Source organism: Heteronotia binoei, chromosome 6, assembly GCF_032191835.1.
Source record: "Heteronotia binoei isolate CCM8104 ecotype False Entrance Well chromosome 6, APGP_CSIRO_Hbin_v1, whole genome shotgun sequence".
Lineage (NCBI taxonomy): Eukaryota > Metazoa > Chordata > Lepidosauria > Squamata > Gekkonidae > Heteronotia > Heteronotia binoei.
Window position 1 is genome coordinate 124,267,894 of NC_083228.1, and position 26,965 is coordinate 124,294,858.

The 26,965-nt window shown below is 43.6% G+C and overlaps 1 protein-coding gene across 1 annotated transcript in view; it reads right to left on the reverse strand.

Annotated features, from left to right (window-relative positions):
* Positions 1-511: 511 nt before the first annotated feature.
* Positions 512-26,965, reverse strand: part of NCEH1 (neutral cholesterol ester hydrolase 1) — a 39,870-nt gene continuing 13,416 nt past the window's right edge. The window contains exons 2-5 of the mRNA XM_060242520.1: positions 14,292-14,520; positions 12,437-12,506; positions 2,129-2,300; positions 512-1,256 (exon numbers count right to left, since the gene is read on the reverse strand). Of these exons, the coding sequence (XP_060098503.1) occupies positions 639-1,256; positions 2,129-2,300; positions 12,437-12,506; positions 14,292-14,520 (1,089 nt within the window). The 3' untranslated portion in view covers positions 512-638. The remainder of the gene's footprint in view (positions 1,257-2,128; positions 2,301-12,436; positions 12,507-14,291; positions 14,521-26,965) is intronic.

Below are 26,965 nucleotides of genomic sequence, written 5' to 3' on the forward strand. Positions count from 1 at the left end.
TCCTCTTCCTTGAACTACAAAGCTAAGCAAGCCGGTACCTAGAATGTTTCCCCCGCTTTGAGCTATCGATAGTGATGCTTAACAGACTGGACCAACATTAAACATTTAGAACAAGACGATTACATGTTTGGAATAGCAAACAGCAGGTTAGCTGAAGCTGACAAAACTTAGCGGGAAAGCACAATTCTGAACACACCAAGCCTGAATAGCCCAGAGCTCATCAAAGCCCAGAAGCTAAGCAAGGTTAGGCATGGTTAGTATTTGAATGGGAGACCACTATGGAAGACAAGAGTCGCTATGCAATGGCCAGCCATTTCTGTGACCTGGACAACCCATCAGGGGTTGCTGTAAGTTGGTTGCAACTTGTCAGCACGTCAATATTTTAAAATTCACCCAGCATTTAAAACCTGAATACAACCTGCCTCCTCCTAACGCGTTTGGGATCGGAAATGTACTGTGGCTTTCCCTACAACGCAGCGACACGCAAGTCAGAGAGACTCAAGACAAGACGTTAGTGGCACACCCTTACAGGGCAACTTAAATCTCATTTTCAAAACAGATGGCACAAGATTGTGTTAAAGGAGCTCATGGCATCCTGGACCTGTGACAGTTTTTGCTTTTTGCAAGCAAGACGTTCTTCACAGGTTTTCACGAAGCCACTGGATATAGCTGTCCCTGATGCGAATCCCTGCCAAAAAGCGGGTCGGCCAAATGGTGAAGATCATGCAGCCGTGAAAGCAGTCTTCGAAGTGGTCCAGGGTTATCTCTACCCCAGCATCCTCCAGCCGTTTGGCGTACATGATCCCGTCGTCTCTCAGAACGTCAATCTCGCAAGTCAGGATGTAAGTCTTCGGCTGCAGCCGGAGGACCTGTTTTTCGGCTAGCAATGGAGCAGCACTGACATCAAGTAAGGAAGGGATAGCCCGCAAGATTTCCACTTCCCCCACGGTGGGGGTCACAGGTTTGTAGGTCTTTCTGAAACGAGGGGTGATGAGGGTAGTCCAATCCACGCGGTCCCTGAAAGGACCGGCTTGGCTCACATCCTGGGACGTGTGATTGTTGACCACCAGGGACTGGGCAAACTCATAGTTCCCATTGAAATAGTCTACCCAGAACTTCACCATGACAAATCGCGGCAGGACGGGGGCGAACTCGTTCTGCCGATAGGATGGAGTATTAAAATCAAACGCTTGAAGGATGGGGTAGATTAAAGCCTGCAGTTTAAATCTGCCAGTTTCATTCTGATCTTGACTCATCTGTAAAAGAGGAAAATGACAACGTAAGGGTCCCACTGGCTGCTACTGATGCAACAGAGAAGCTTTCCCCTGCATTTCCTCTCCCATTCTATTAGGGTTCCCAGACATAGCCTGGCTACAGCTGGAAGGGTCAAGGGAAGGATCACAGGGAATGGGAACACTGCTCAACGTGGTGACCCAATATCACTTCTGGGTGAAGTGACATTACTGCCTTGGGCAGCACTCTAGGAATTCACTTAATATTTATGGTAAATACCAGAGATTAGGTTAATTCCTAGATCAGAGGTGGCCAGACTGTGGCTCGGGAGCCAGATGTGGATCTTTCACATATATTGTGTGGCTCTTGAAGTCCCCACCACCCCTTTGGCTGGGTTGGAGAACATATTTAAAATTAAAGTTGCTTTCTTTCCACCTCTCCCTCCCCAAATGTTTCCTTCCTTCCATCCATCCATCCATCCATCCATCCATCCATCCATCCATCCATCCATCCATCATCTGACATTTATTCTATATGGCTCTTGTGTTAAGCAAGTTTGGCCATCCCATTCTAGATCATCACCCAACATGGATACATTGCTTAGGAGTGTTCACCTGGTAGTGTGGCTGCATTGAGCAACATTGTCTCCACCCCCAGTTTTGCTTCTGCTGCTGCTCTGGGAAGCAAGAGGGGCTGGGGCCACAGGGAATGGAGGTTGCCCACCATAGAGGGTAACCTGGTTAGCCTGCATGCTATCCAAAATGGAGTTGTGGTGAATTACAATGAATTCCTCTCTGAAGGCCCCAAGTTAAGCCGTGTCGAGGTCAGAATGACAGCACTGTTTGGGAAAGATAGGCATACACACACATTCTGTAAGCAGGAAAAGAGCGGTCACCTCTTGGCACACGGCCGCTGCTAGGTTTCCTCCTGCGCTGTCACCAGAAATTGCAACTCTGCTGGGGTTGACCGAATACTGAGCCAGGACCTCGGGATGCATGAAGTGCCTTGTGGCCCGGAGAACGTCATTGAACTGCACCGGGAAATGGAAATCGGGCACGAGTCGGTACCTGCCAAGAGAAGAGCCGGTTCTATTACGAAGCAACACAGAGGTCTAGATTCCATCTGCAACTCTTGGACTGTAAGTACAACCTGGGAAGTTAGCACTTGTGTTTTCATCATGCCTTCACGCAACAGCTGTGTGGAATTTTGAGGAAAACCTTACTTGAGCTCCTTAGATCAGTCCTTAGTGAACTGCATTCCCCAAAACTCTTGAGTTTCTTTAAAACATGTTGAGGAATTTTCAGTACAATGATTGACACCAGCAACCAAGTGATCCCACCACTAGTATGAGAGTTCCTCTGCCACATGCTGCCCAGCCATAGGAGAGTGCTGGGCCCATTCTAGACTGCATCCTCAATTTGCAAGGAGGCAGCAACTGATGAGAGCATGCATAGACCCATGCTGAAAAAACTGAGCTGAAGCTCTGTGTAATGTCAGGAGAAGGAGGCTGACGAAGTGATCGAAACCGTGAGCAGTCCTTTCATAAGCGGTTCCTTCCTTACTCTCTCCGCATCGTTAGGAGTCAGGCACTGAGGAAAAAAGCATTCACCCACAACTGAGTCTACTTGAAGGAAGCTGATTTACAGGGCTACTGAAAGACTGTGTGGGAAAATTCATATGCTGAAAGCTCAGTGTTCCTTAGTTTTGCACTAAAACGTATTTATACACGTTTCCGTGTAAATTTCATTGCTTCCGGTGGTTTTCCTGTTATTCTCCTGTAGAAAATGGCTGCTTTGGAAGGTGGACTCTTGTCATTATCCCCTGAAAAGATCCCTCCCTTCCCCTTCTCAAACCCCACTCTTTCCAAGCTTCACCTCCCAAAATCTCCAGGTATTTCCCAACCCACTGCTGGCGACCCTAAGGTCTAAAGGTCTGGGACTCTGGGTACATGGACCGTGGCCTGGTTTACAGAAGGCAGTAGAACAGAATGCTCCTCTCAGGAATCCAGAAGAAAAGTTCCAGCTTTGAAAAGTCTTAAAAAAAAAAAAGCAGCTCAGTGCTGACAGAAAACTAGCAGAGCAGGGAAGAAATGAGGGACGGTGGCTCAGCGGTAGAGCATCTGCTTGGTGAGCAGAAGGTCCCAAGTTCAATCCCCAGCATCTCCGACTAAAAAGGGTCCAGGCAAGTAGGTGTGAAAAACTTCAACTTGAGACCCTGGAGTGCCGCTGCCAGTCTGAGTACACAATACTGACTTTGATGGACCAAGGGTCTGATTCAGTATAAGGCAGCTTCATATGTTTATATATATGTACCTCTTTCCTGCTCTGCTAGTTTTGTTTGTGAGGCAGTTTTTAAATGGAAACGAACTTTCCAAAAATGCAAACCTCAATGATCATTCATCTATAGCCGATCTTTTGCGATCTATTCTACCATCCTCAGCTTCCTTCTCAAAAGCGGAACATCTGGAAATTGCTCTAACTTCACAGAGAGATGGACTTCTCAACAATATTTAAGGAAGGGGAGGGAAACATTACTCAGTGTCACCACCTTGTACTGTATAGAGATTTATTTAAGGCATTTTAAAAGCTGCTTTTCTCACAACAGGACTCAAGGGGGAACTCTTGCTGTTAAACTTGTAGAATATCCAGCCCTGTGGATTCCTCTTTGAGGACAGCGAATGTAATCTGGCTTGCTGCTTCCCTGAAGGCTCCTTCTGCCTTTTAGTACCTTTTGTGCTTCTCCCCCTCTTACAAAGTTTTATCAGAAAAGTACAGGAACCTTCAAGTAGGTTCTGGAACAACTAATTGGAACAAGAGGGAAGAAAATTCCACAAAGTTATGCAAAAGTCTGATCTCACAGATCAAACATTCCTGAGTAGAGGACAAGGGTGATAGTGGAAAGGTAAGGAATGTGGGGATTTTCAGTTCAGGAGAGAGAGAAAAAACCCCAAGGCAGGATAAAAAAGAAGTTCATGGAAGTGTGTATGGACTGAAGAAAGTGGATACAATGAACTTTTTCTTCCCCTCTTTGTGATGCTAGAATGTAGGGTCCCCTACAAAATTGGTGGGCTCTAGATTCCCAAACTGACAAAAATGTCTTTACAAAACAGTTTGTCAACTTGTGGAATTCACTGCCACAAGCTGTATCAATGGAATTTACTTCAATGCCTCCAACCTCAGATGATTTGAAAAGGAGATTAGCTTGCTAAAATGGAGGACAGGTTCACCAGTTAGCCAAGATGGCTGAATAGAACTTCCATGTTCGGAGGCAGTTAGTGCCAGTTCCTGAGGGGAGGGAAGGACAAGAACAAAGGGGAAGTCTGGTACACTTTCTAGGGTATTTGGTTGGCCAATGTGTGAAACAGGACATTGACTACATAGACTTTTTGACTGGCCAATACGTGAAACAGGATGTTTTTGACTGATCCAGCTTTTTACAAAAGAGGGGGTCCCCCATATGAAGTCCAAAGAGAAGCAACAGGAAAGTGGAAGAAAGAGATACCAGAAAGCCACCATTGGGAGGGGACAGGAAGAATTAGGCAATTAAACAACCCCTCCCCGCCGTAGTCTCCTCACAGATTAGACATGCTTGGAAAAGAAAGCAACAAGCACAGATGGTCACCTTTGGCACCTATCTTAAAGCCACTTCTGCATATTGTTAATAATCTCCAACCTAAAACCCAAACAAGGACACTTCTGAGTCAACTGACATTCAATAACCCGTAGTGGAACATTTCAGTCCGCCAAGAGGGCTAGCTTTGAAAGGTCTGTCATTCAAACATACAACCACTAGATGGCATCAGTTCCATTTAACCTGATAAAGCTGGAAAGGATCTAGGCTCACAGCCACACTCTCAAGTGAGCTCCTGGAGACGAAAAGATAACCTTGGATTGTTGCTTCCTTAAGAATTTGCTGCGGGTGCCGAAAAGGCTCTCAGAAATGATACTCCTTAAACACCCAACCCGGGTTGCATTCCAACGCATCAGCCAAATAACGTCCATTTCATACATTTGCTGCAGTGACTCACACAAGGACTCATGCAAGCTTATGCTGGAATACATTTTGCTAGTCTTCTATGGTGCCTGCTGCTCTCCTGTTGCATTGGGCTAAGAGCGGATTAACAAGGCTCGGGCTTGTCCATAAAGTGTGTTTTCATAATGTACTCCATTTCCTCTGGAAATGTCCTCATCAATTGCTGCTACCTTCAAAATACAACATTTGCAGAGAAGCATGTCTGGTCTTTCCAACAGCAGTGGTGCCCTGGCTAACATCTTAACCCAGTGGAAGCTATACCATTAGAAAATCTGTGCTTTTTTCCTGCTCTAAATAATGATGATAGTGCCTGTTGTGTACTGGACTCAAGCGAGGACTGAATTAGATGTTCCCTGCCTGGCTCATTAGAGCCATACGAACGGAGCTTGGGGACTTGGGAACAATGGGCAGCAGGATCCAAATCCTTGCTGTCCTGCACCAATCACAGTCCCCCTGCTGGTTTGAAGGATCCAATAATGTGCTTGTGCGGGAACCAAGAGTTGTATATAGTTGGCCCTGCTGGCCCATTTCCTTAGTCTTTGTAGTGCAGCCACCTACCATGCTGTATCTATGTTGTAAGCCACCCTGAGCCACTTGGTGGGAAGGGCGGGATATAAATCATAAAATAAATAAATAAATAAAATAAAGAGCTGTTTATCACTACCACCTCACCTCTTCAGTACATCAAATCCACTATATTATAGTGCCCATAAGAAGTGATTGTTATTACCTGTGGAACTGTTACACCGAATCATGAATTGTATCACTGCATTAATTCCCATACAACATTCAGTTCATTGACGAAGGTGACCGGAACAAGACACAGTACCCAGGAATTCTCGTGTGAATTTGATGAGTTTGAATTCTGAACACTGCTTCTCAGCTATGAATTGGAATTCTGAATATTGCTTCTTGGATATCGATCGAATGTACTTTGATGGATTTGCAATATTGATATTTGTGTATTTTCAGCATTGTGAAGTTGTTTCTATAAATTATATTTTGAAATACTTGGTATCCGTGTCCCATCTAAGCTGAGTTACTGTGAGCTACCTCACAGTTTTTTAACCTCTGGTGCACACATTTTTGTCTTAACTCAGAAAAACTGGCCCCAGAGCAAGTTAATTTGTGCAGTAGCTCACAATTGTAATGCTAGTAGCTCAAAAAGAATAATTTTTGCTCACAAGACTCAATGGCTTAGAGGGAGTATTGCTTGGTATATACAGAATTAGTGACTTTTGCCCAAATTAATTTCCAGCACTATCAGAGGCTGTTCAGACGCACAGTATAATCAGTTGTCGCTGCTGTTTCATACCAGATTAAAAGTGGTTGATCAGACAGCAACATCTGCCTCCCGGTATTAACTCGTAGCAGCCCCACCCCAATCCTTCTTGGAACCAGAGTATTTTGTTACCTGCTCCTTTGCGGTGCTTTTTTAGTTCTCCGGTTTCACCTTGTAGTTTCCCCATCTGGACCAACTTCCGGATGTCTGAAGGCTGTCCTGGAGCAAAAGGAGCCTCAGACATCCAGTTTACGGTCGCCATTTTTTTTTTACTACTTAGTGATATGAGCATAACTGCATAACCACATAATGTTTTAACTTATGTGCATGTGCACATATGCGCATAATGTGGACATGTGGTTGACACGCATAAAAATGGAATAAAAACTGCATGGTGCTGTCGTGTGGACAGCAGAAGACGGTTTCACGGTGGAGTGATTCGAATTGCAGTATGGCAGTCTGATCGATCATATCCAGAACAAAGATATTTGGAACAGAACCAAGTTAGTTTAACACGGACTCAACACGCTGTGTGAACAGGGCCTCTCAGTACTTTTCCAATTTGGATATGTATTCCTATACACCGTAATCCTTTTTATTGTTGCATCAGCAGAGTTGGCAGATGTGTTTGTTCAGACAAGAGGGGAGAAGTGAAAGAACACCTGGAAGTAGGAGCAGCCTCTCATCTGTATGCTTTGTAGTTAGGTTTACTGTAAAAAGGACGGGTTGATGGAAGAGGCAGGAATGTCTTAACTGTTACCCGGGTTAATGCAATCATGCAGGAAGATTTACTGTCATCAGCTTTTCTCCAACCCCCCTCATTTTTCAGTTGTTTCCAGCAGCTCTCTGCAGACAATAACAAAATGCTGAGCTTGGGCAGATAATGACTGAAATAAACGGAGCAGAGCCTCGATGGGACAAAATCTGGCAACTGCTTTCCCTTATGGGGTTTCTGCAAGGAGTGGGTCATGCCTCATTACAGACAGTTGTTTTTGTCAGTGGGTCCCAGTGGGAACACCGGGGAGCTAAAAGGGGAAGGGGAAAGATGCAAGATGAGAAGGCAAATGATCGAATGAGTGGCTGGGGTGTTGTAGAAGAGGCATTTATATGGGATAGCTGGAGGTGGCTTCAGATCCTCTTTTTACTTCCACTCTTTCTGAGAGCCAGTTTGGTGTAGTGGTTAAGTGTGCGGACTCTTATCTGGGAGAACCGGGTTTGATTCCCCACTCCTCCACCTGCACCTGCTGGAATGGCCTTGGGTCAGCCATAGCTTTCACAGGTGTTGTCCTTGAAAGGGCAGCTGCTGTAAAAAGCTCTCTCAGCCTCACCCACCTCACAGGGTGTCTGTTGTGGGGGAAGAAGATAAAGGAGATTGTAAGCCACTCTGAGACTCTGATTCAGAGAGAAGGGTGGGGTATAAATCTATGGTCTTCTTCTTCTTAATTATTTTGCTTCTATAATATTTGCAAGACAATTCCATCTAACTGGTCTCAGCTGGACACACAAAAAGGATGAGTGGTGGGGGAGAAAAGTCCTGGCTCAGGGGTAGAGGTCTGCTTTGCATACAGAAAGACTCTGGTTCCATCCCAAGCATCTTCAGTTGAAAAAATAAATCAGGTTGGAGGTGATGTGAATGACCTCTGCCTGAAACTCAGGACAGCTGTTGTCAGTTAAAGTATAAGAACGTGAGAGAAGCCATGTTGGGTCAGTCCAATGGCCAACACGCTGCGTCACACAGTGGCCATAACCCAGGTGGCATCAGGAGGTCCACCAGCAAAACTCCAGAAGCCTTCCCACAGTTGCCCCCCACCAAGCATCAAGAATACAGAGCATCACTGCCCCAGACAAAATATTCCATCTATACCTGGTGGCTAATAGCCACTGATGGACCTCTGCTCCATATGTTTATCCACTCCCCTCTTGGTTGTTTATACTTATAGCTGCCTCCACTTCCTGGAGCAGTGAATTCCATGTCTGAATTACTCTTTGGGTGAAGAAGTACTTCCTTTTATCTGTTCTATATAATAGAATCTTCAAAATAACATTGTTCAAGCTGTCTTATTAGATTGCTTGTTGTAGATTTTCCGGGCTATGTGGCTGTGGTCTTGGCATTGTGAGACCTGATGTTTTGCCAGCAACTGTGACTGGCATCCTCAGAGGTGTAGCCCAGAAAACTGGAGTTCTCTCTGGGTCAAATTGAGAAGAAGTTGGTAGGCAGGTAATTTATATCTACACAGGTGGGGGGGGGGGGTAGGGCTGAGTCATTATCTTGTGGGAGCTTCCTGGGCTGTGACATGCTAATGGAGGAGCTTACCTAAGGGGTTCTTTTGTATATGGATTGGCTGCTGAAATTCTGATTGTATCTGTATTGCTGTTCTAAGTTGTACGGCATTTTGTGTTTTTCAGGACTGGAAGCCATGCCCTATTCATTTTTAAACCTTCTTCCTTCCTGTTGAAATTGTGTTTATGTTTATGGACTTCAATGGCTTCTCTGTGTAATCTAACATGGTAACTGGATGTGTTGTGCAGCATTACAGTGTCTTGGAATAAGATACTGTGTCCTGTTTTAGTTAGGCTATGTCTTATTAGAAATTTTGAAGTCGTGAAGGTGGAGAGGAACAGAAAATTCGGAAGAAATTTAAGTATGTGCAATACTTACTATGTTATTAAACCTAAATTTGATATACAACTTTAAGAATGTAACAGAACAGGAGAGGCTAATCAATGATAGAGCAGCTGGCCAGTTTGGTGTAGTGGTTAACTGGACGGACTCTCATCTGGGAGAACTGGATTTGATTCCTCACTCCTCCACTTGCAGCTGCTGGAATGGCCTTGGGTTAGCCATAGCTCTCGTAGGAGGTCCTTGAAAGGGCAGCTTCTGGGAGAGCTCTCTCAGCCCCACCCACCTCACTGGGTGTCTGTTGTGGGGGAAGGCGATAAAGGAGATTGTAAACCGCTCTGAGACTCTGATTCAGAGAGAGAGGTGGGGTATAGATCTGCTTTCTTCTTCTTGGCATGCAGAAGGTCCCAGGTTCAATCCCCAGCATCTCCAGCTAAAATAATTACAAAGTAGTTGATGTGCACAAGCCACTGCCAGTCCGAGCAAAGGATACCTGCCTCGATTGAGCAAAGGTCTGTTTCAGTACAGGCAGATTCATGTGCTCATCATGCACAGTTAATAACAGCATATAAAACTGTATTATCTGGCATATTTGCGGGATTTAAAAATATAAGAGCGTTAATTTCCCAACGCTGCAAATATTCTCATTGATCAAAGAGATGGAGCGACGAATGGCAACACCCTCCGCCATGACAGGTTTTTCCCCCATCCAAGAGTGGTCTGTGTGCTCTACTCCTACACTGCTTGGACTGCCATTGCAAGCCCCCCTCCCCTTTTGTTGCATTTACACACAGTATGAGACTCCTGGAAACCTGCAACCCACCCCCCTTAAAAGGTTTCCCCTTTTTCCCATGGCTGGGTACAGGAACTTTCAAAAAGGCCTTTAAAGGGCTGGGGGAAAATGGGGGCAGGAGTGTGGACCTTAGCACAATGTGGAGAGAGCTGACAAAGGGAAATTTTTCTCCTTATCCAATGAACCTAATGCACAGTAAGTTCAGGACAGACGAAGGGAAATATTACTGTACACAGAGAGTGATTAAAATGTGGAATTTGCTGCCAGAGGATGTAGTGATGGCCACAGCTGTAGAAATGCGATTTGATAGATTCATGGAGGGTAAGTCTCTCAACGGCTACCAGCTGAGGCGCCTGTGGGGAACCTGTGGGGAACTAGTTGTCTGAATTCCAAAGCCAGGAAAGCAACACCAGGGGAAGGCCTCAGCCTCTCTGCCCTGTTGTCGGTCCTCCAGGGGAACTGGTTGGCCACAGTGTGAGGCAGGGTGTAGGACTAGATGGACCACTGGTTTGATCCAGGGCTCTTCTGATGTTCTTATGCTTCCCCCACAGCCACCCTGCAGTTTCCTTGTACTTCTGATCTTTTAATTTTCCCCAGAGTTATAAAGAGGAGGAGAAACAAAGCAGGACCCAAAAGAGTTGTGCCCATCTGGAAGTCATGACGCCATCTGGATGTTGCCTTTTACTGCTGAGACTTCCAGGTTTCCTAGCAGGGGAAAAAAATCTCTCTGCAGAAGCAGCCTTATGTATGTATAACCATTTACCAACTTTGCAGTGCGCGCGTGTGCACACACATATATTTAAAAGCACAATTCCCTAGCGTCTGAAACATGCAGCTTCTCATGTCTATTCATCTAAAAGCTAAAACAGATTCTGTGATAGGAAAAAAAATATCTCTGAAAGATGGAGCATTGCTGTAGATCTAGATGCAGCCACAGCCTGGATGGCCCAGCCTATTCCGATCTTGTCAGATCTCAGAAGATGAACAGGGTTGGCCCTGGTTAGTATTAGGATGGGAGATCTCCAAGGAATGTCAGGGTCATGACACGGAGGTAGGCAATGGCAAACCACCTCTGAAAGTCTCTTACCAAGTCAGCTGTGACTTGACAGCACTCTCCACCATCACCGCATCACCAGGGGTGGAATTCTAGCAGGAGCTCCTATGCACGTTAGGCCACACCTCCCTGATTTAGCCAATCCTCCGAGAGCTTAAAAAAAAAAGAGCCTTGTAAGCTCTTGGAGGATTGGTTACATCAGAGGTGTGTGACCTAATATGCAAAGGAGCTCCTGCTAGAATTCCACCCCTGACCATCACTATAGACAGATGCTGTTGTTCTGGTCCTGCACATCACCTCCCAGGCTGACACAGGAAACTGCCTTACATCAATTGGTCCATCTACTTCATTATTCCATTCTAACCGGCAACTACTCCACAGATCTCAGGGAGGGGTTTCTCCTCTAGTGCCTACCACTAGAGACCTGTTAGCTGAACACTGGATCAGGAATCTCATAGACATGCAATGCAGGTACTCATTGATATGATCACTATCTTCAAGTACTTGAAGGGCTGTCATATAGAGGAGCGTGTGGAATTGTTTTCTGTGGTCCCAGAAGGTAGGACCAGAACCAACGGGTTGAAATTAAATCAGAAGAGTTTCCAGCTCAATATTAAGAAAAACTTCCTGATAGTTAGAGTGGTTCCTCAGTGGAACAGGCTTCCTTGGGAGGTGGTGGGCTTTCATTCCTTGGAGTTTTTAAACAAAGGCCAGATGGCCATCTGACAGCAATGCTGATCCTGTGAACTTAGCAGGAGGTATTTGTGAAGTCCCTGTATTATGAGGGGGGTGGGACTAGATGACCCTGGGGGGGTACCTTCCAACTCTATGATTCTATGATTATTGCATATGCACTCCTATACCTAAAAAAGATGAGTCTTGTCATCCACAGTTTTAAAATTGGCAATCTAGAGGTCCTTGTGGTAAAATAGTGTGCATCTTTCGTCAACATTTCAATATTTCTTCCTTTACTTCCTTTGTACCTGTTTCTTCCCAAAGAGGACTCAAGGTGTCTTAACATCATTTTCATCTCCTCCATTTTATCCTCGCAACAACCCTGTGAGGTAGGTTAAGCTGAAAGACTGTGTGACTCGACAAGGTCATGCACTGAGCTTCCATGGCACGAAGCATACTCGAATCTGGGTCTCCAAGATACTAGCCCAATACTCTTCATCACTACATCCCACCGGCCCTCTTCTATGGCTCTCATTTATGGGAATGCTACCGCCATATGGGCAATTCCTCCCTCCCCCTTAAAGACAATGAAAACATGTGTAAATGTTCCACTACTTTAAGTCATTCATATTTAGGAACACTGTTATCGCGTACCTCCTAACCACAAAGCTGTTCAACAATGAAGAAAACAAAACCAAACCGGCACATTGCTTACTTTCGCATTCTTATTGCTCACAATCTACTCACTCAATGGAGACAACCACAGCATCCAGAGATTCAGCCACGATCGAGCAGAGATTGTTATAGAAGCTTCCTCCTGGAATTACAAGACCCAAGCATAAAGAATTATGGTTCACTGCAAGTCTTGCTCGCTGTAAGATGTTGGTTCAGGCTGAGGCCTACAAAATGCTTTCTTACAGAGACTGTTAGAACAAGAGTGTGACCTTCAAGCTAAAAGCTTGCACTTGGCCGGGGGAGGGTACCAGCTTTGACTAGGCCTCTTAATTGGCAAATTCCAATGGTCTGAAGGGATGACCTTGTACTTGGAACAGGACAGCTGATCTGCAGTAAGGCAGTGACATGTCTCAGTGACAAGGAAAAAAGAATACATCACCTTTGGATTTTGATTGGCTCTCGCGGGCCCAAGGCCCATCAGAATCCTTTCTATAAGTTAGTCAGCCTTTTGCCTTGCCTGCTAGCTTGGTGATTACTTGGCAAACATCAAGTCAGTGGTAGCCCAGCTCAGCTCAGCTTGGAAGCCATCTTGATCACTGTTCCTGAAATGGACTGAAGCCCTGACGTGTGTCTGGGAACCAGAGGTTGATGCTGAAACTTTGTGAACTATGCTGTTAACTACTGAATATTGTTTTAGCTACATTAGTTATCCCTAGATTTTTTGCTTTATCCTTCACAAGTCGGGCAATATCTTTGCACTTTAAATAAAACAATTGTATTTTTGACCTGGTATGTGGTTTTCGTCTCCTGTAGCCTCAAAAACTAAATCCAGAATTTTTGCACTTGACTGCCTACTGGCAACATTTTAGTTTGGAGACTCAGACTGCAAGTCCACCTTGCAGGGCTGACCTTTCAGAGGCTTGTCTCCTCACTCTGATGCCGGGGGTGGGGTGGGGTGGGGAATAGTAAAGAAGAGTCTGGTGGCAGATACCACTTTAGGCTGGAGTTACAGCTATTCTCCCTCCAGTAGTTTGATCATTTGTTTTGCCTTGCTCTTTGACCCAAGGTTTCTTCTCATTCCTGGCTTGGGGTGAGGGGAAACCATGACACCAAGTATGGTGAGAAAGAAGTCAGCATGTTTTAAAGATGCATGATGCATACAGTTGGCGGCGGTGGTGGTGGGGAGGTTCAAGCCATAAGAATGCAGGAAGAGCCCTGCTGGATGAGACAAGTGGCCCATCTAGTCCAGCATCTTGTCTCACACACTGGCCAACCAGTTTCTCTGGAGGCCCAATAACAAGGCTTTCTCATGATGTTGCCTCTGACAGACTTATCCTCCATGAATCTGTCCAATCCACTTTTAAAGCTGTCTATGCCTGTGGCCATCACAGCATCCTCTGGCAGTAAATTCCACATTTTAATCACATTTTAATCACTCATTGTTTAAAGAAGCCTCTTCTCTATCCCCGAATTCATGCCACACAGCCCTCACATATTTGAGAATCTAAAACTCAGCAGAGAAGTTCTACGGTACCTCTGCTCAACAGGACCTGTAACCTGCCTAAGTGAACATATGAACAAATGAAGCTGCCTTATACTGAATCAGACCCTCAGTCCATCAAAGTCAGTCTTGTCTACTCAGACTGGCAGCAGCTTTCCAGGGTCTCAAGCTGAGATTTTTCATGCCTACTTGCCTGGACCCTTTTTAGTTGGAGATGCTGGGGATTGAACCTGGGACCTTCTGCTTACCAAGCAGATGCTTTACCACTGAGCCACCGTCCCTTCCCATATGGTACTGTACTCTGCTGAAGTCCCTCTCCTCCCTAAATCTCCAAGGTACTTCTCAACCCAGAGCTGGCAATCCTAGACAAATACCACAAAATACGAGCAAAATAAGGTTTTCAAAAAGAGAACAGCGAACACATACTTGTGCTGGACAAGGCCCAGCCTCCTCCATGGATGTAAACCACACTGCGCCTGAGAGTCTTCTCTGCCTTTCCAAGAGGTTCGTACACCCTGACCTCCACGCCATCGAACTGAGTATCTGTGATCTTCACCCGTTCCGCCTGCTGAGGATTCAGCTTGTCAAATGTACCAATGATGAAGTTCAGAATTCTCAAGTGATGACCCAGTCCCAGGTAATGAGCCAGGTTGCACTAGGAGATAAAAAGATTCAAAAGATGGAAGGGGGAAAGAAATCCCATATAAACATTAGATCTGTTATTAGAATATGCAATGCAGGGTGTTCCTCTAATTGTCAAGAGAAATCACTTGGATAAATTATTGGAGGCTGTGGTCTGTACTACTGTGTACGGTTTGCTATGGGTTGGATCCTATTGTTAATTTTGCATCGTTTAATGTATCATGTTAACACTTATGCTTTGTTTTTGTTTTTTTTTAACTATTGGTTGGTTCTACAACCCAAATCCTATTTCAATGTTTATTAAATGTCATAAGAACTTGAGCCCTACTGGATCAGACCAATGGTCCATCTAGTCCAGTATCCCAACTAGTTCTCTGGAGGACCAACACCATGGCATAGACGTAGAGGTTGAGACCTTCTCCTGATGTGGCCTTCAGGCTCTAGGATTCAGAGGCTGAGTGTTTCTGAATGTGGAGGTTCCCCTCATTCATCTTGGCTAGTAGTCACTTATAGACTCATTCTCCATGAATCTATCTAATCTCCTTTTAATGCTGTGTATTTCTCTGGCAGTGGATTCCACATTTTAATCACTTTCTGTCCCAACACGTTGATTGTATTGACTGACCCTGTGAAATCCACCTGGAACCCCAGTGAGAAGGGCAGACTATAGATAATGTAAATAAATACAGAACCATAGGAGGAAAAAAGTCTACAAGCCAAGCTGAATCTCTTTGCTGTGTATGTTTTATTCCAGGGGTGGCCAACGGTAGCTCTCCAGATGTTTTTTGCCTACAACTCCCATCAGCCCCAGCCAGCATGGCCAATGGCTGGGGCTGATGGGAGTTGTAGGCAAAAAAAACCATCTGGAGAGCTACTGTTGGCCACCCCTGTAATTTATTCAATGCTTCTCTATAATCAGAGCAGATAACAAAGCAATGGTACACAGGTTCAATCCCCTAGGCACGCAGCCCCAATCCAAGTCAGAGCTGTAGACACAAGCAATTTATCTTTTACCGAAAAAGGGAAATCTGTCATCTTAGTTGCATCTATTTTGGTTTCAAGACTCATCACATAAGCTGAAAAGCACTCTAGGGAAACGCATGCAATAACGTAACTGCAACATAATTAACCACCTTTCCAAATATTACTTCTTTACTGATCACTGCAGCAATGGCCCTTCTTTGGAGAGGATCTGTTTGATGCAGGTAGTTTTTTCTGTTATTTCTAGATTTAGGTGGATAGCTGTGTTGGTCTGAAGCAGCAGAACAAAGGTAGCACCTTTAAGACCAACGAACTTTTATTCAAGGTGTGACAGAACAGGCCTACCCAGACCTGCAGGTCCTATTCCACCCTGTCCTCCAAGGTTTTCCCAACACCTGGAGAGACTTTTCTCTCTGTCCAGTAACCTGCCACCACTATCTGACCTTTTGCAGGAATTACAAGATCATACAGTTGGAAGAGACATCCAAGGTCATCGAGTCCAACCCCCTGCACAATGCAGGAAATTCACAAATACACTGCCCCCACATCTCCAGTGAGACCCAGAAGATGGGGAAAAAACCCCCCAACCAAAAACCCCTCCAGGATCCCTGGCCAAACTACCCTGAAGAAAAATTTCAGTAGAAGACAGAAACAGGATACAGGATGACCTTGACAGGCTGTAAAACTGGGCTAAAACAAATAAAATGAATTTTAACAGGGATAAATGTAAAGTTCTGCATTTCAGTAGGAAAAATCCAATGCATGGTATAGGATGGAGGAGACTTGTCTTAGCAGTAGTACATGCGAAAAGGATCTAACGGTCTTAGTGGACTATACGCTGAACATGAGTCAACAGTGTGATGTGGTAGCTAAAAAGGCAAATGCAATTTTGGGCTGTATCAACAGAAGTATAGTGTCCAGATCACGTGAAGTGATGGTATTGCTTTACTCTGCTCTGGTAAGACCTCACCTGGAGTATTATGTTCAGTTTTGGCCACCACATTTTAAGAAGGATATAGACAAGATGAATCAGGTCCAGAGAAGGGTGATGAAGATGGTTAGGGGTCTCGAGACCAAGTCCTATGAAGAAAGGTTGAAGGAGTTGGGTATGTTTAGACTGGAGAGGAGGCGACTGAGAGGTGATATCATCACCATCTTCAAATACTTGAAGGGCTGAAATATAGAGGAGGGTGTAGAATTGTTTTCTGTGGCCCCAGAAGATAAGACCAGAACCAATGGGCTGAAATTAAATCAAAAGAGTTTCCGGCTCAACATTAGGAAGAACTTCCTGAGTTTAGAGCGATTCCTCAGTGGAACAGGCTTCCTCGGGAGGTGGTGGGCTCGCCTTCCTTGGAGGTTTTTAAACAGAGGCTAGATGGCCATCTGACAGCAATGAAGATTCTGTGAATTTGGGGGGAGGTATTTGTGAGTTTCCTGCATTGTGCAGGGGGTTGGACTAGATGACCCTGGAGGTCCCTTCCAACTCTATGATTCTATGCTGCCTGACCCCAAAGTGGTGAACAGCATTTTCCTGGGTGTGTAAGAAGAGGTCGAGAACTAAGCACTGATGCAGCAACCCTTCCTGCCCTCCTCCTCATGATCGGCCTAACTTCACAGAATCAGCATTGCTGTCAGATGGCCCTCTATTCTCTGTTTAATAATCTCCAAGGAAGGAGAGTCCACCACCTCCTGAAGAAGCCTGTTCCACTGAAGCTGAACCACTCTCACTGTCAGAAAGTTCTTCCTAATACACAAGAAAAGAATTCCCATTACCTTGAAGTTTCCTTCAAGTCTTTAGACAAGCACATGGTCAAAATGGCTACCTCCTCCAGAACTCAGCTAAGAGTTCCGTCTGTTCTGATGGATTCAGCACCCAAGAGAAAGAGGGCTTGCTCCTTGCTTCCCTGAGTTTTATCACCTCTTTTCCTCTCCCACTGACCTAGCAGGAAGCTTTTCCTGATGACTCTCTAGCATTTAACAACTCCAACTCTCTGTTCCCTGCCTGAAGTTGGGGGGAATGAATGAGCCCTCCTATTGTCTCTAGCTAGACCTATTAGTGTTTGTATGAAGGTGACCTAAGTTAGCAAAGTAGTTGAACTTACTTCCCCGATACTTCCTGCCTGTTCTCTGCCCCGAGAGAAATTTTTTTTTAAAACTCAGAGTGGAGGCTTGGCTCATTTCACACCTCCAAAGAAAAAAATGCATTTCTTTACACAAGGTATAAGTATCATTTTGTGTGCAAGTGTGCAACTGGATCCAAGAAACAGGAATAAAATACCTCATTGGGACCTCTTTCCGAATGTCTTGTGAAACTTCTACAGCAGCCTGCACAGACATAACAGAGTCTCTTGAGAGATCGGAAGTGGGCACTGGGATGGCGTGCTCCTTCCCCTATCTGGCATGACTTTCCCCCTGCTGACCTCAAGCAACAACACGTGCTATAAACAAGGCTTTCTGCTTAACTAGGGCTCCTCCCTAGCTTGCAGCTCTGCTTAGGTTAGATGCTGAAGAAATAACCTTGGCTGAAGGAGTGGGGGAAGGGAGAGAGAGGTATTTGCTCTTGGGAAGGAGTGCATGATCTTATGACCCACCATTAACTGTGACTGTCTTATGTGGCTCCATTCAGACACGTGGCTAAGCTATATGGGAGGGACGGTGGCTCAATGGTAGAGCATCTGCTTAGTAAGCAGAAGGTCCCAGGTTCAGTCCCTGGCATCTCCACCTAAAAAGGGACCAGGCAAATAGGCATGAAAAACCTCAGTTTGAGACCCTGGAGAGCTGCTGCCAGTCTGAGTAGACAATACTGACTTTGATGGACCGAGTCTGATTCAGTATAAGGCAGCTTCATATGTTCATATGTACAGTGGGCCATTGCGTTGCACAAACACAGCTTGCTTCTAATGCCTTTGTATTCCCCTCTCTTCTTGAATGGAGTTCAACTAAGGATTCCTAGATTGGAGCAAACATCAGTTCCCCAGGCGCTTACATTCATGAGCATCTAACCAGAATGGTGCTGTCAAGTTGCAGCTGACTCATGGCCAGCCCTGTAGCGTTTTCAAGGCAAGATATGAACAGAGATGGTTTTTGCCATTGCCTGCCTCTGTATAGTGACCCTGGACATCCTTGGTGGTCTCCCACCCAAATGCTAGTCAGGGCTGACCTTATTTAGCTTCTGAGAACTGACATGATTGGGCCCGAGACATCCAGATTGGGGCAACTAGAATGGACTAGGGCAAAACCATCTCCTGAAGCATTTTGCTTTCCTTCCTTCCCTCCAGCTTAAAGAAATCTGGAGACCCTGTGTCTTCACACAGGTCATTTGGTTGATCCATGTGAAAGCTGTTACTTGGATTGCTTTCTGTTTTTTCAGATGTCACATTTTCAGCACTGAAGCTCTGTCAATAGCAATCTGCAGGTGATAATGCTGCAAAGCTTTACCGGCCAGTTTCAGATTTGTACCCAGAACCATCTAATCCAATTTTGTCTGTAGCACAGCTGGTCTTCTGTTTTAACCAGACAAACGAAGACTATCATGACTCTGACCAGCTGGTTTTCTCCCCCTCTTCCTTCTTCTCTGCACAGCATGATGAAAAAAGATGAGACACACAAAGGTCCATCATGAAATCCCAGAACAAAAGAGACGGAATACCTTCAAGAACAGCCAAAGTAAAACAGAACAGCGTACGTTGCACACTCTGTCATCCTAATTTTAAAAGGGCATTAGATGGCTTTTGTTTTCAGCTGGACAAAGTGCTGCAACCCTCAGGGCACTTTCCTGGGAGTAAGCCTCATTGAATACAATAGGCCTTACTTAAGATGCATCCCAAGAAGGTTTTTTGGGGGGGCGAGGAATCAAGTTATGGCTGACTTATGGCAACAATACAATATTATAGAGTGACGGTCTACACAATGTCAAAAACAAAACCACCCGACACTAGGCAAAATGTACATTAAATTACACAGAACGCCAGTGATCACTGTTTGGAATTCTAATGCCGCTATAATGTAGGGATTCAGCACTTTAAAATGGTTTTAATAATTTTAATTGTAATATGTTTTTTAAACTGAAAATGTTAAATTATGGTTTTATATATTGTACTGGTTTAATTGTGTAGATACTGTGAGCCGCCCTGAGTCCGCTTGCGGAGAGGGCGGGATATAAATCAAATGTAATAAATAAAGTAATAATAAATAAATAAAATTATGAGTCCTGCACTGTAATGTTTCTAGCCCAAGTAGTCCATAAAAAGACCCCGGGTTTTTATTACAGGCTGACCTTCAATCAAGTGTATTTGGACATCAAAGAAATAACTCCTGTTATGATCCTGAATTTCCTTATTTTTCCTTCTAATAATAAATATTTGGACGCTAATAAATATTATATATCATCACCAAATTTATTTAATTACTACTAAACATTTAATTACTACTAGGGAAAAACCTCAAAATTTACACTCACCCCACGTTATCCAAGCACTAATGTTAAAGAGACAGGACATCTATTTCTCCTGTCAGCAACCTTGCTCAAGACAATTGGTATTTCACTTTGGAATACTACATTAGTGCTTGGGAGATGGTTGGCCCATAAACTTCTAAAGGAAAGAGAAAAAAAATTGATACAGTCATTGAAAAACACCAAAGATAAGGAATGCTATAATAGACATGACATTAAGAATATTATTACAACATCTTATAAAAATCAGTATAAAAGAAAAGACGTTCCAGAACCTCTACAAGAAAAATACCTGAAACAAGATGTGACCCCACTTACTGAAGAACAAAAAAACATTTTAAATGATACTATAACAATATAGGAAATAGGGAGTGCAATAGAGACGCAAAAGAATGGGAAGACGCCAGGCCCAGATGGGATTCCGGTGGAATTTTATAAGAAATTGAGGAAGTATTGCTACTGCCTTATAAGCAACTGTTGGAGTGTATAAGTGAAAGGGGGAAGTGGCAGATACATGGCGAGAGGCAACTATCTCCCTAATTCCTAAAGAAGGAGCGATTTAAGAGAGATGAAAAATTATCAGCCTATTTCTTTGTTGAACGTGGACCACAAACTTTTTGCAACAATTTTAGCCCAACATATGAAAAAAGTCTTACAAGAAGCGATACTTCAAGATCAATCTGGCTTTCTACTGAGAAGGCGGATGAGAAATGTAAGAATAATTTTGAATATTTTGGAATATTACCAAGAACATCCGGATAAACAAAAGTCAATAATTTTTTTTGGATGCGGAGAAGGCTTTTGATAATATGAATTGGGAATTTATGCTACGTCAACTAGGAGTAATAAAGTGTGGGGAAACTTTTATTAGACAATTCGAGCAATATATATGGAACAAAAGGCAAGAGTTATTGTGAATGGCGACTTATCTGATCCCATCAAGACTGAGAAAAGGTACAAGGACAAGGTTGTCCTTTATCTCCTTTACTATTTATTTTAGTATTAGAACTACTAAATATTCAGATCAGAAAAGAGACAACAATCAAAGGATTAGAAATTAGAGGTGAAAGTTATAAACTATTGGCTTTTGCGGATGATTTAGCACTGGTGCTAGAAGACACATTATCTTGTGATAACTGTGGAATAATTTTTTTAAAAAAAGTTTGGAGATGTGGCTAGTTTAAAGATAAACTATCAAAAACTAAAGTTCATAACTATGACAGAAGGGCAGATAAAAGAACTTGAAGAGAAATTAGGATTTAAATGGGAGACAAAAGTAAAATATCTGGGCATTCAAATCTCTGCAAAATGTCAAACGCTAAAGACAGAAAACTATGATAAACTGTTGAAAGAAATAAAAGGTGATTTAGAGAAGTGGAAAGACTTACAAATTTATTTATTAGGAAGAATAGTAACAATCAAAATGAATATTCTACCAAGAATACTTTTTAAAATTTCAAATGATTCTAATTACACTTTCTAAGATCTTCTTTCAAGAGCTGAACAGACTGGTGTCTAAATTTATCTGGCAAAACAAGAAGCCCAGAATAAAATTTAAAGTGCTACAAGATTCCAAAGAAAGGGGAAGTTTGGCCCTCTTGGGACTGGCAAACATATTATAGGGCATCAGCCTTGGTTTGGTTAAAAGACTGGATTTTGTTACGAAATAAAAGATTACTGTTACTAGAAGGTTTAGACTTGAATTTAGGATGGCATGCATTCCTTTGGTATGCTAAACTAGAAAGCTATAAAATTTTAATTATACTCATAATGAATTCATTCACAATAAGTTTGGTGATGATATATAATTATTTATTATTAATTATTATTTTAGAGGGGAATTCAGAATCACAACAGGAATTATTTCCTTGGTGTCCAAATAAACTTGATTGAAAGTCAGCCTGTAAAATATAAAATATAATTAATTATTCTTGCAAGGAATTTATTCATACTATATCAATGAAATTATTTAACATGTAGTATTGTAGTATGTGCTTTGTTATAGCTCACGCCACTGCATAAGATTGAAAAAATTGACACTGAGTAATAAAAACCTGGGGTCTTTGTATGGACTTTGTGGGTTAGAAACACTGCAACATGGGATTCATAATTTAATATACGTATCGCCTAGTGTCGGGTGGTTTTGTTTTTGACATTGACTTTGGCAACCCCATGGAGTTTACCAGGCAAGAGACCTTCAGAGGTGGTTTGCCATTGCCTGGCTCTGCACAACAACCCTGGACTTTCTTGGTGGTCTCCCATCCAATTACTAACCATGGCTGACTCTGCTTAGCTTCTGAGACCTGGTGGGATCAGACTACCTTAGGCCAGCCAGATAAGGGCCAAGAAATTCTAGAGACTTTCAAAGGCCTCACACATTGCTTTTTGATGAATTCGTTCCTGTAATGTTTTGGTTGGTCTTAATCGAAGAGGCACTACACTATGGCGGTTTTAATTTATCCACTTCCATTCAGCTTTGTGTTGTATTTTGTTGTAATTACCATGGTTTATTCCAGGATGAGAGACCTTGAAGAAAATAAAGATGTTGCAGAGAGCATTAACACTCAATTGTAACAAGAGGCTGATAACCCTGAAGGAAATAGGAGGGAATACTCCTGAGGAAGTCTGTTTTTTAATGAAATGAGCCTATATCCGGGTGCTCTTTGAATGGATCTTTCTTGTAATATTGTAATGTACAAAAAGATTATATGATTCTTTTAAGACGTTTTACTAAACATTGTTAGCCAGTGTTTGTTTCTTGTATTACCTGTAATATAAATTGATTCCAGGTTGCTGGTTGATTTATTTTTTCTCTCCTGCCCTGCCACAAACTTCAGTCTTTGCAATCTGTCTGCAAGATCACTGCTACTTCTTGCAACTTTGGCTAGCTTCTGTAGCTGAGGCCAGCGATAAAAGCATTGCTAAAATGTCAATTGAATGGTTGGTACCCTAGTCCCAGGCTTGGCGCTCAGCAGCTAGAATAGGCAGAATGCTTCACAATGGGAAATGAAGTACTTGAATTCAAAACAGTACCTAAGGGCAGGGGGTGGGAAGGAACGCCAAGGGATGGGGTTGGGGAGCAGGGCAGAGGAGAGAACCTTTAGCAGAGATTTTGTAATGGATCACCGCAGGCATGATGATTAAGCAGACACACAAACAAAACTTTTTAAAAGAGCAACCCCTTTAACGGTCATGACAACTTAGTCCTAGTTGCATTAAACCTACAAGCCTGTCTAGAGGTTTTGTTTGATGCAATGCATAATGCATAATCTTGCCGACTCCTCTTCTAGCCTAGGACAATTCACTCAGACGCTGGGAGCCCTTTGAATGTAGCCAGTTTTAGGTCATCTCTCATGGAACTGGGGTTAGATTTGTCGGAATGCTCCAGTTTGACCCCTAACACCAACCTGGCATCACGCCTGGAGTTAACTGCTGATAATACAAGAGAACCCACATAGAAGAGAATGTGGGAAAAAAAGACAGCATGCAATGAAGCAGTACTGCTACAAACAGTGATGTGCAAGCCCCAGTTAGCCTAGTAGGGGCAACTTCTGTGTAAACAAGGCTCATTTCTCCATGGTAGCCAATATATGTTGATGCTCTCAAATAGCACAGGTCCTGTTCAGACACCAAACCAACCACATACAACCCCCTTTCAAGGCCTTAGTCCCTCATATCTATAGGACAGCTCCTTGCCCTGTGCTCTACCATGATAGGGCTTTCTGCAGGTGCCAGCCTGCAAATGGGCAAAATCAATAACTGCCCATACATGTACCTTCTCTGTTGAGAGAGGGGCCATGGCTCAGCTGTAGAACATCTGCTCACCATGCAGAAGGTTCCAGGTTCCATCCCTGGCATCTTCGGTTGAAAGGATCAGGCAGTAGGTGATGTGAAAGACCTTTCTCTGCCTGAGACTCTGGAGAGCTGCTGCCAGTCTGTGTAAACAATACTTTGATGGACCAAGGGTCCGATTCAGTAAAAGGCAGCTTCATGGGTGTTCATTATGGCCCCTGCCGTATGGAAGGACCTGCCTGAGGAAATGAGGAAGGCTCCCACTTCCACAAACTACGCACAACTGAATTATTCAAGAGGGCTTTTCTATGCCAGCAGCAGAACTGCACCGTACTAAATGATTCACAAAGGCACTTGGGTAAATTACTAAGGACTCTGGTCTGTACTGCTGCATATAGCTTGATGCTATAAATGTTCCATGTCATTTAATGTTAATTCCCATGCTTTGCTTCAGTTCTGTTTTAGATTTCTAGTTGGTTCCAGATTTCTTAATCCTATTGCATTGTTTATTGAATGTCCTACTGCATTGTTTGCTGATTGTACTAACTCACTGTGTGTAATTCGCCTTGAGTAATTGTGAGAAAGGCGGACTCTAATAACACAATTTAACAGTCCTATGGCTGTTTTAACAATCTACCAAGTGTTCAGTTCTCTCCAGTGAGATTCACATCGGAATGTAGGCACCTGGACTAACATAGGCGGGACTGAGGCTTAGAATCTTGTGCCAAATCCTCACGTTGACTGCACTGCAACAATAATTTGCAATTGGATTTTGTTGTTTGGATAAACCAATCCAGACTGCTATAGCCAAATATATGCAGTCACAGCTAGAGTGCTAGGAAGGAAACGAATCACAACTAGTCCAGGTCTCTGCCTATGGGTGGCACGGCCAACCAACTCCAGTTAAAGACTTCTGTCTTTAGTTTCCATGTGCACACGTGGGAGGGAGAGACACAAGCAGAGTGATTAATCCAGGTTCATGCCCATCAGAGCCCATGGTGTCTTGTTGAAATACTCAATCTGGTCAGGTGTTACTTACCTGGGAAAATATTTTATTTCCTTTACAAAATACATACCCCAACTTTCTGCCCTGATCAAGGCCACCAAGGCAGCTACAGAAAGGAAATGCACATACTTAAGAAAAACTAAAATGCTTTTGCATATAACTCTTTCAGATAATTCAAAGTTCTTCACATATTGTTGCAATCTTCACAACATCCCTGTAAAGCAGGTCCACTGTTATATCTACAGCTTAAACTGGAGGGGAAGAACAGACATAGAGCTTAGTGCTAATCTCTCAACCAGCTTGTGACTTGCTTACGGCCTTTGTTTATACCAGAGACAGGATTTGAACAAAGGAATCTTTCCAGTTTACAGCTAGCTCAGTTGTTAGCAATTCTGATATACCACCTGAGATTCTTACCAAGCTGAACTCTGCCCTTCCCTGTCACCTTAGGGAGACATGGATATCTGAACTATGCTTTACTGTGGTTTATTTTAACATATCCACCCAATGGCATGGCCAAAACCACATCCTTTGAAAGAATATAAGGCCAGGGAAACACCATGTTCAAATAAATACAGATGCTAATCTCTATAGGGCCAGGCATGTTGAGATTTACAAGTAGCAAGAAATATCTGAGCAGGCCCTGACTGGTAAACAAAAGATTCACTGTAATTTATTCTTTTATTCTGCTTTGTGGTGAGAGTTTTTCCTTTGTAACTCTAAAGGCACAGGTGTTTCATACCTTACTTACCCTAAATGGCAAAGCAAGAGGATTTCCCAGCATGCTCTGCAGTATGAACGGTCTACGCCTCTACGGCATCAGAGTCAACAGATCAAGTCCCTGCAAAGTGCTGGTGGGTAGAAGCGCTAAAACTGGTACTGGATCCAAGCAACCCATGACTGCTTCAGTGCTTCACTCACCTCCACATTGGACCCAGGCTGTTTCAAAGCCCAAAGGAGCAGGCACCTGAACTGGCTGAGCTCAAGTTTTATTCCAATAAGATTTCACCATCTTTCTCCAGTACCTGAATAAAGGCAGGAGCATCTCCAAGAACCACAGATCCATTCATGCCGAAGTTGGGGACTTCAGGCCCCAAGATTTCCCAATACAAACTTCGATCACACTCCCTTTCTTGATTCCAGCATCTACACACAATCACATGGACCATAAAAAGAAGGGAGGAAAAATCTATCACATTTCCAAAAAGCCATAGTGGCCAGCCTAAGTTGCCCCGCAGAGGCAAACAAAACAGGGCATATATGTCAAGGCACTCCCCTGGATTCTGTCTCCTGGCACTGATATTCAGAGGTCTGCTGCCTTTGAATGTGGAAGTTGCCTTCAGCTACCATAGCTAGTAGCCAGTGATAGGCCTACCCTACATGAATCCCCCTTTTAAACCCACCTTTTAAAGCCACCTATGTTCATGGCCATCGCTAGAATCATAGCAGCAAATTCCACGATAAAATTACTCATTGAGTAAGGTAGTATCTCATTTTTTCATCCAGAATATATTGCGCATGAATTTCACTAGCAATCCCCGAGTTTTAAGTATTATGGGAAAGTGAAAACCGATTCCCTCTCTCCACTTCCTCCAACCCATGTATAATTTTATAATCCTCTATTCATATCCCTCCTACTCTTATTTTTTTTTCTAAGCTGAAAAGCCAGAGACTCTTTAGTCTTCTCTCACAGGAAAGATGCTCTAGACATAAGCAGCTTATGACAATGCTTCCCATTTCCTATGTTTCAACACAACAACCCTGTGAGATAGGTTAGGCTGAGAGCGTGCAACTAACCCAAGGTCACCCTGCAAGCTTCCACAGCATGGGGGAATAGAACCAGGGACCCTCAGATCCTAGTCAGACACTCTGACTACTATGTCACTAGCAGAGCATCCTAAGAGCACATTCCTGGGAGTAAGCCCTTCTGAATAGAGACCATAGTAGCATTCAGAGTAGACCTGCACAGGATTTCTCTCTTCATCACCTTGGTGGCCCTTTTCAACTCTGCAAGGATCACAACCATAGAAACCTCTCTCTCCCCCCCTTCAAGAGAGACAGGGTTTGCCGACAGACCAAGATAGGTGGCTGTGTTTGTTATATCGTGGCAAGTTGTGAATTTGGTGATATTCCTTTACCGGACTGTTTAGTTATTTTCACCTGATCCCTTCGGGCTGAAAACCCTGTACTGTAGTTTGGTCTCACTTCCTCTGCTGGTTGTTGGCT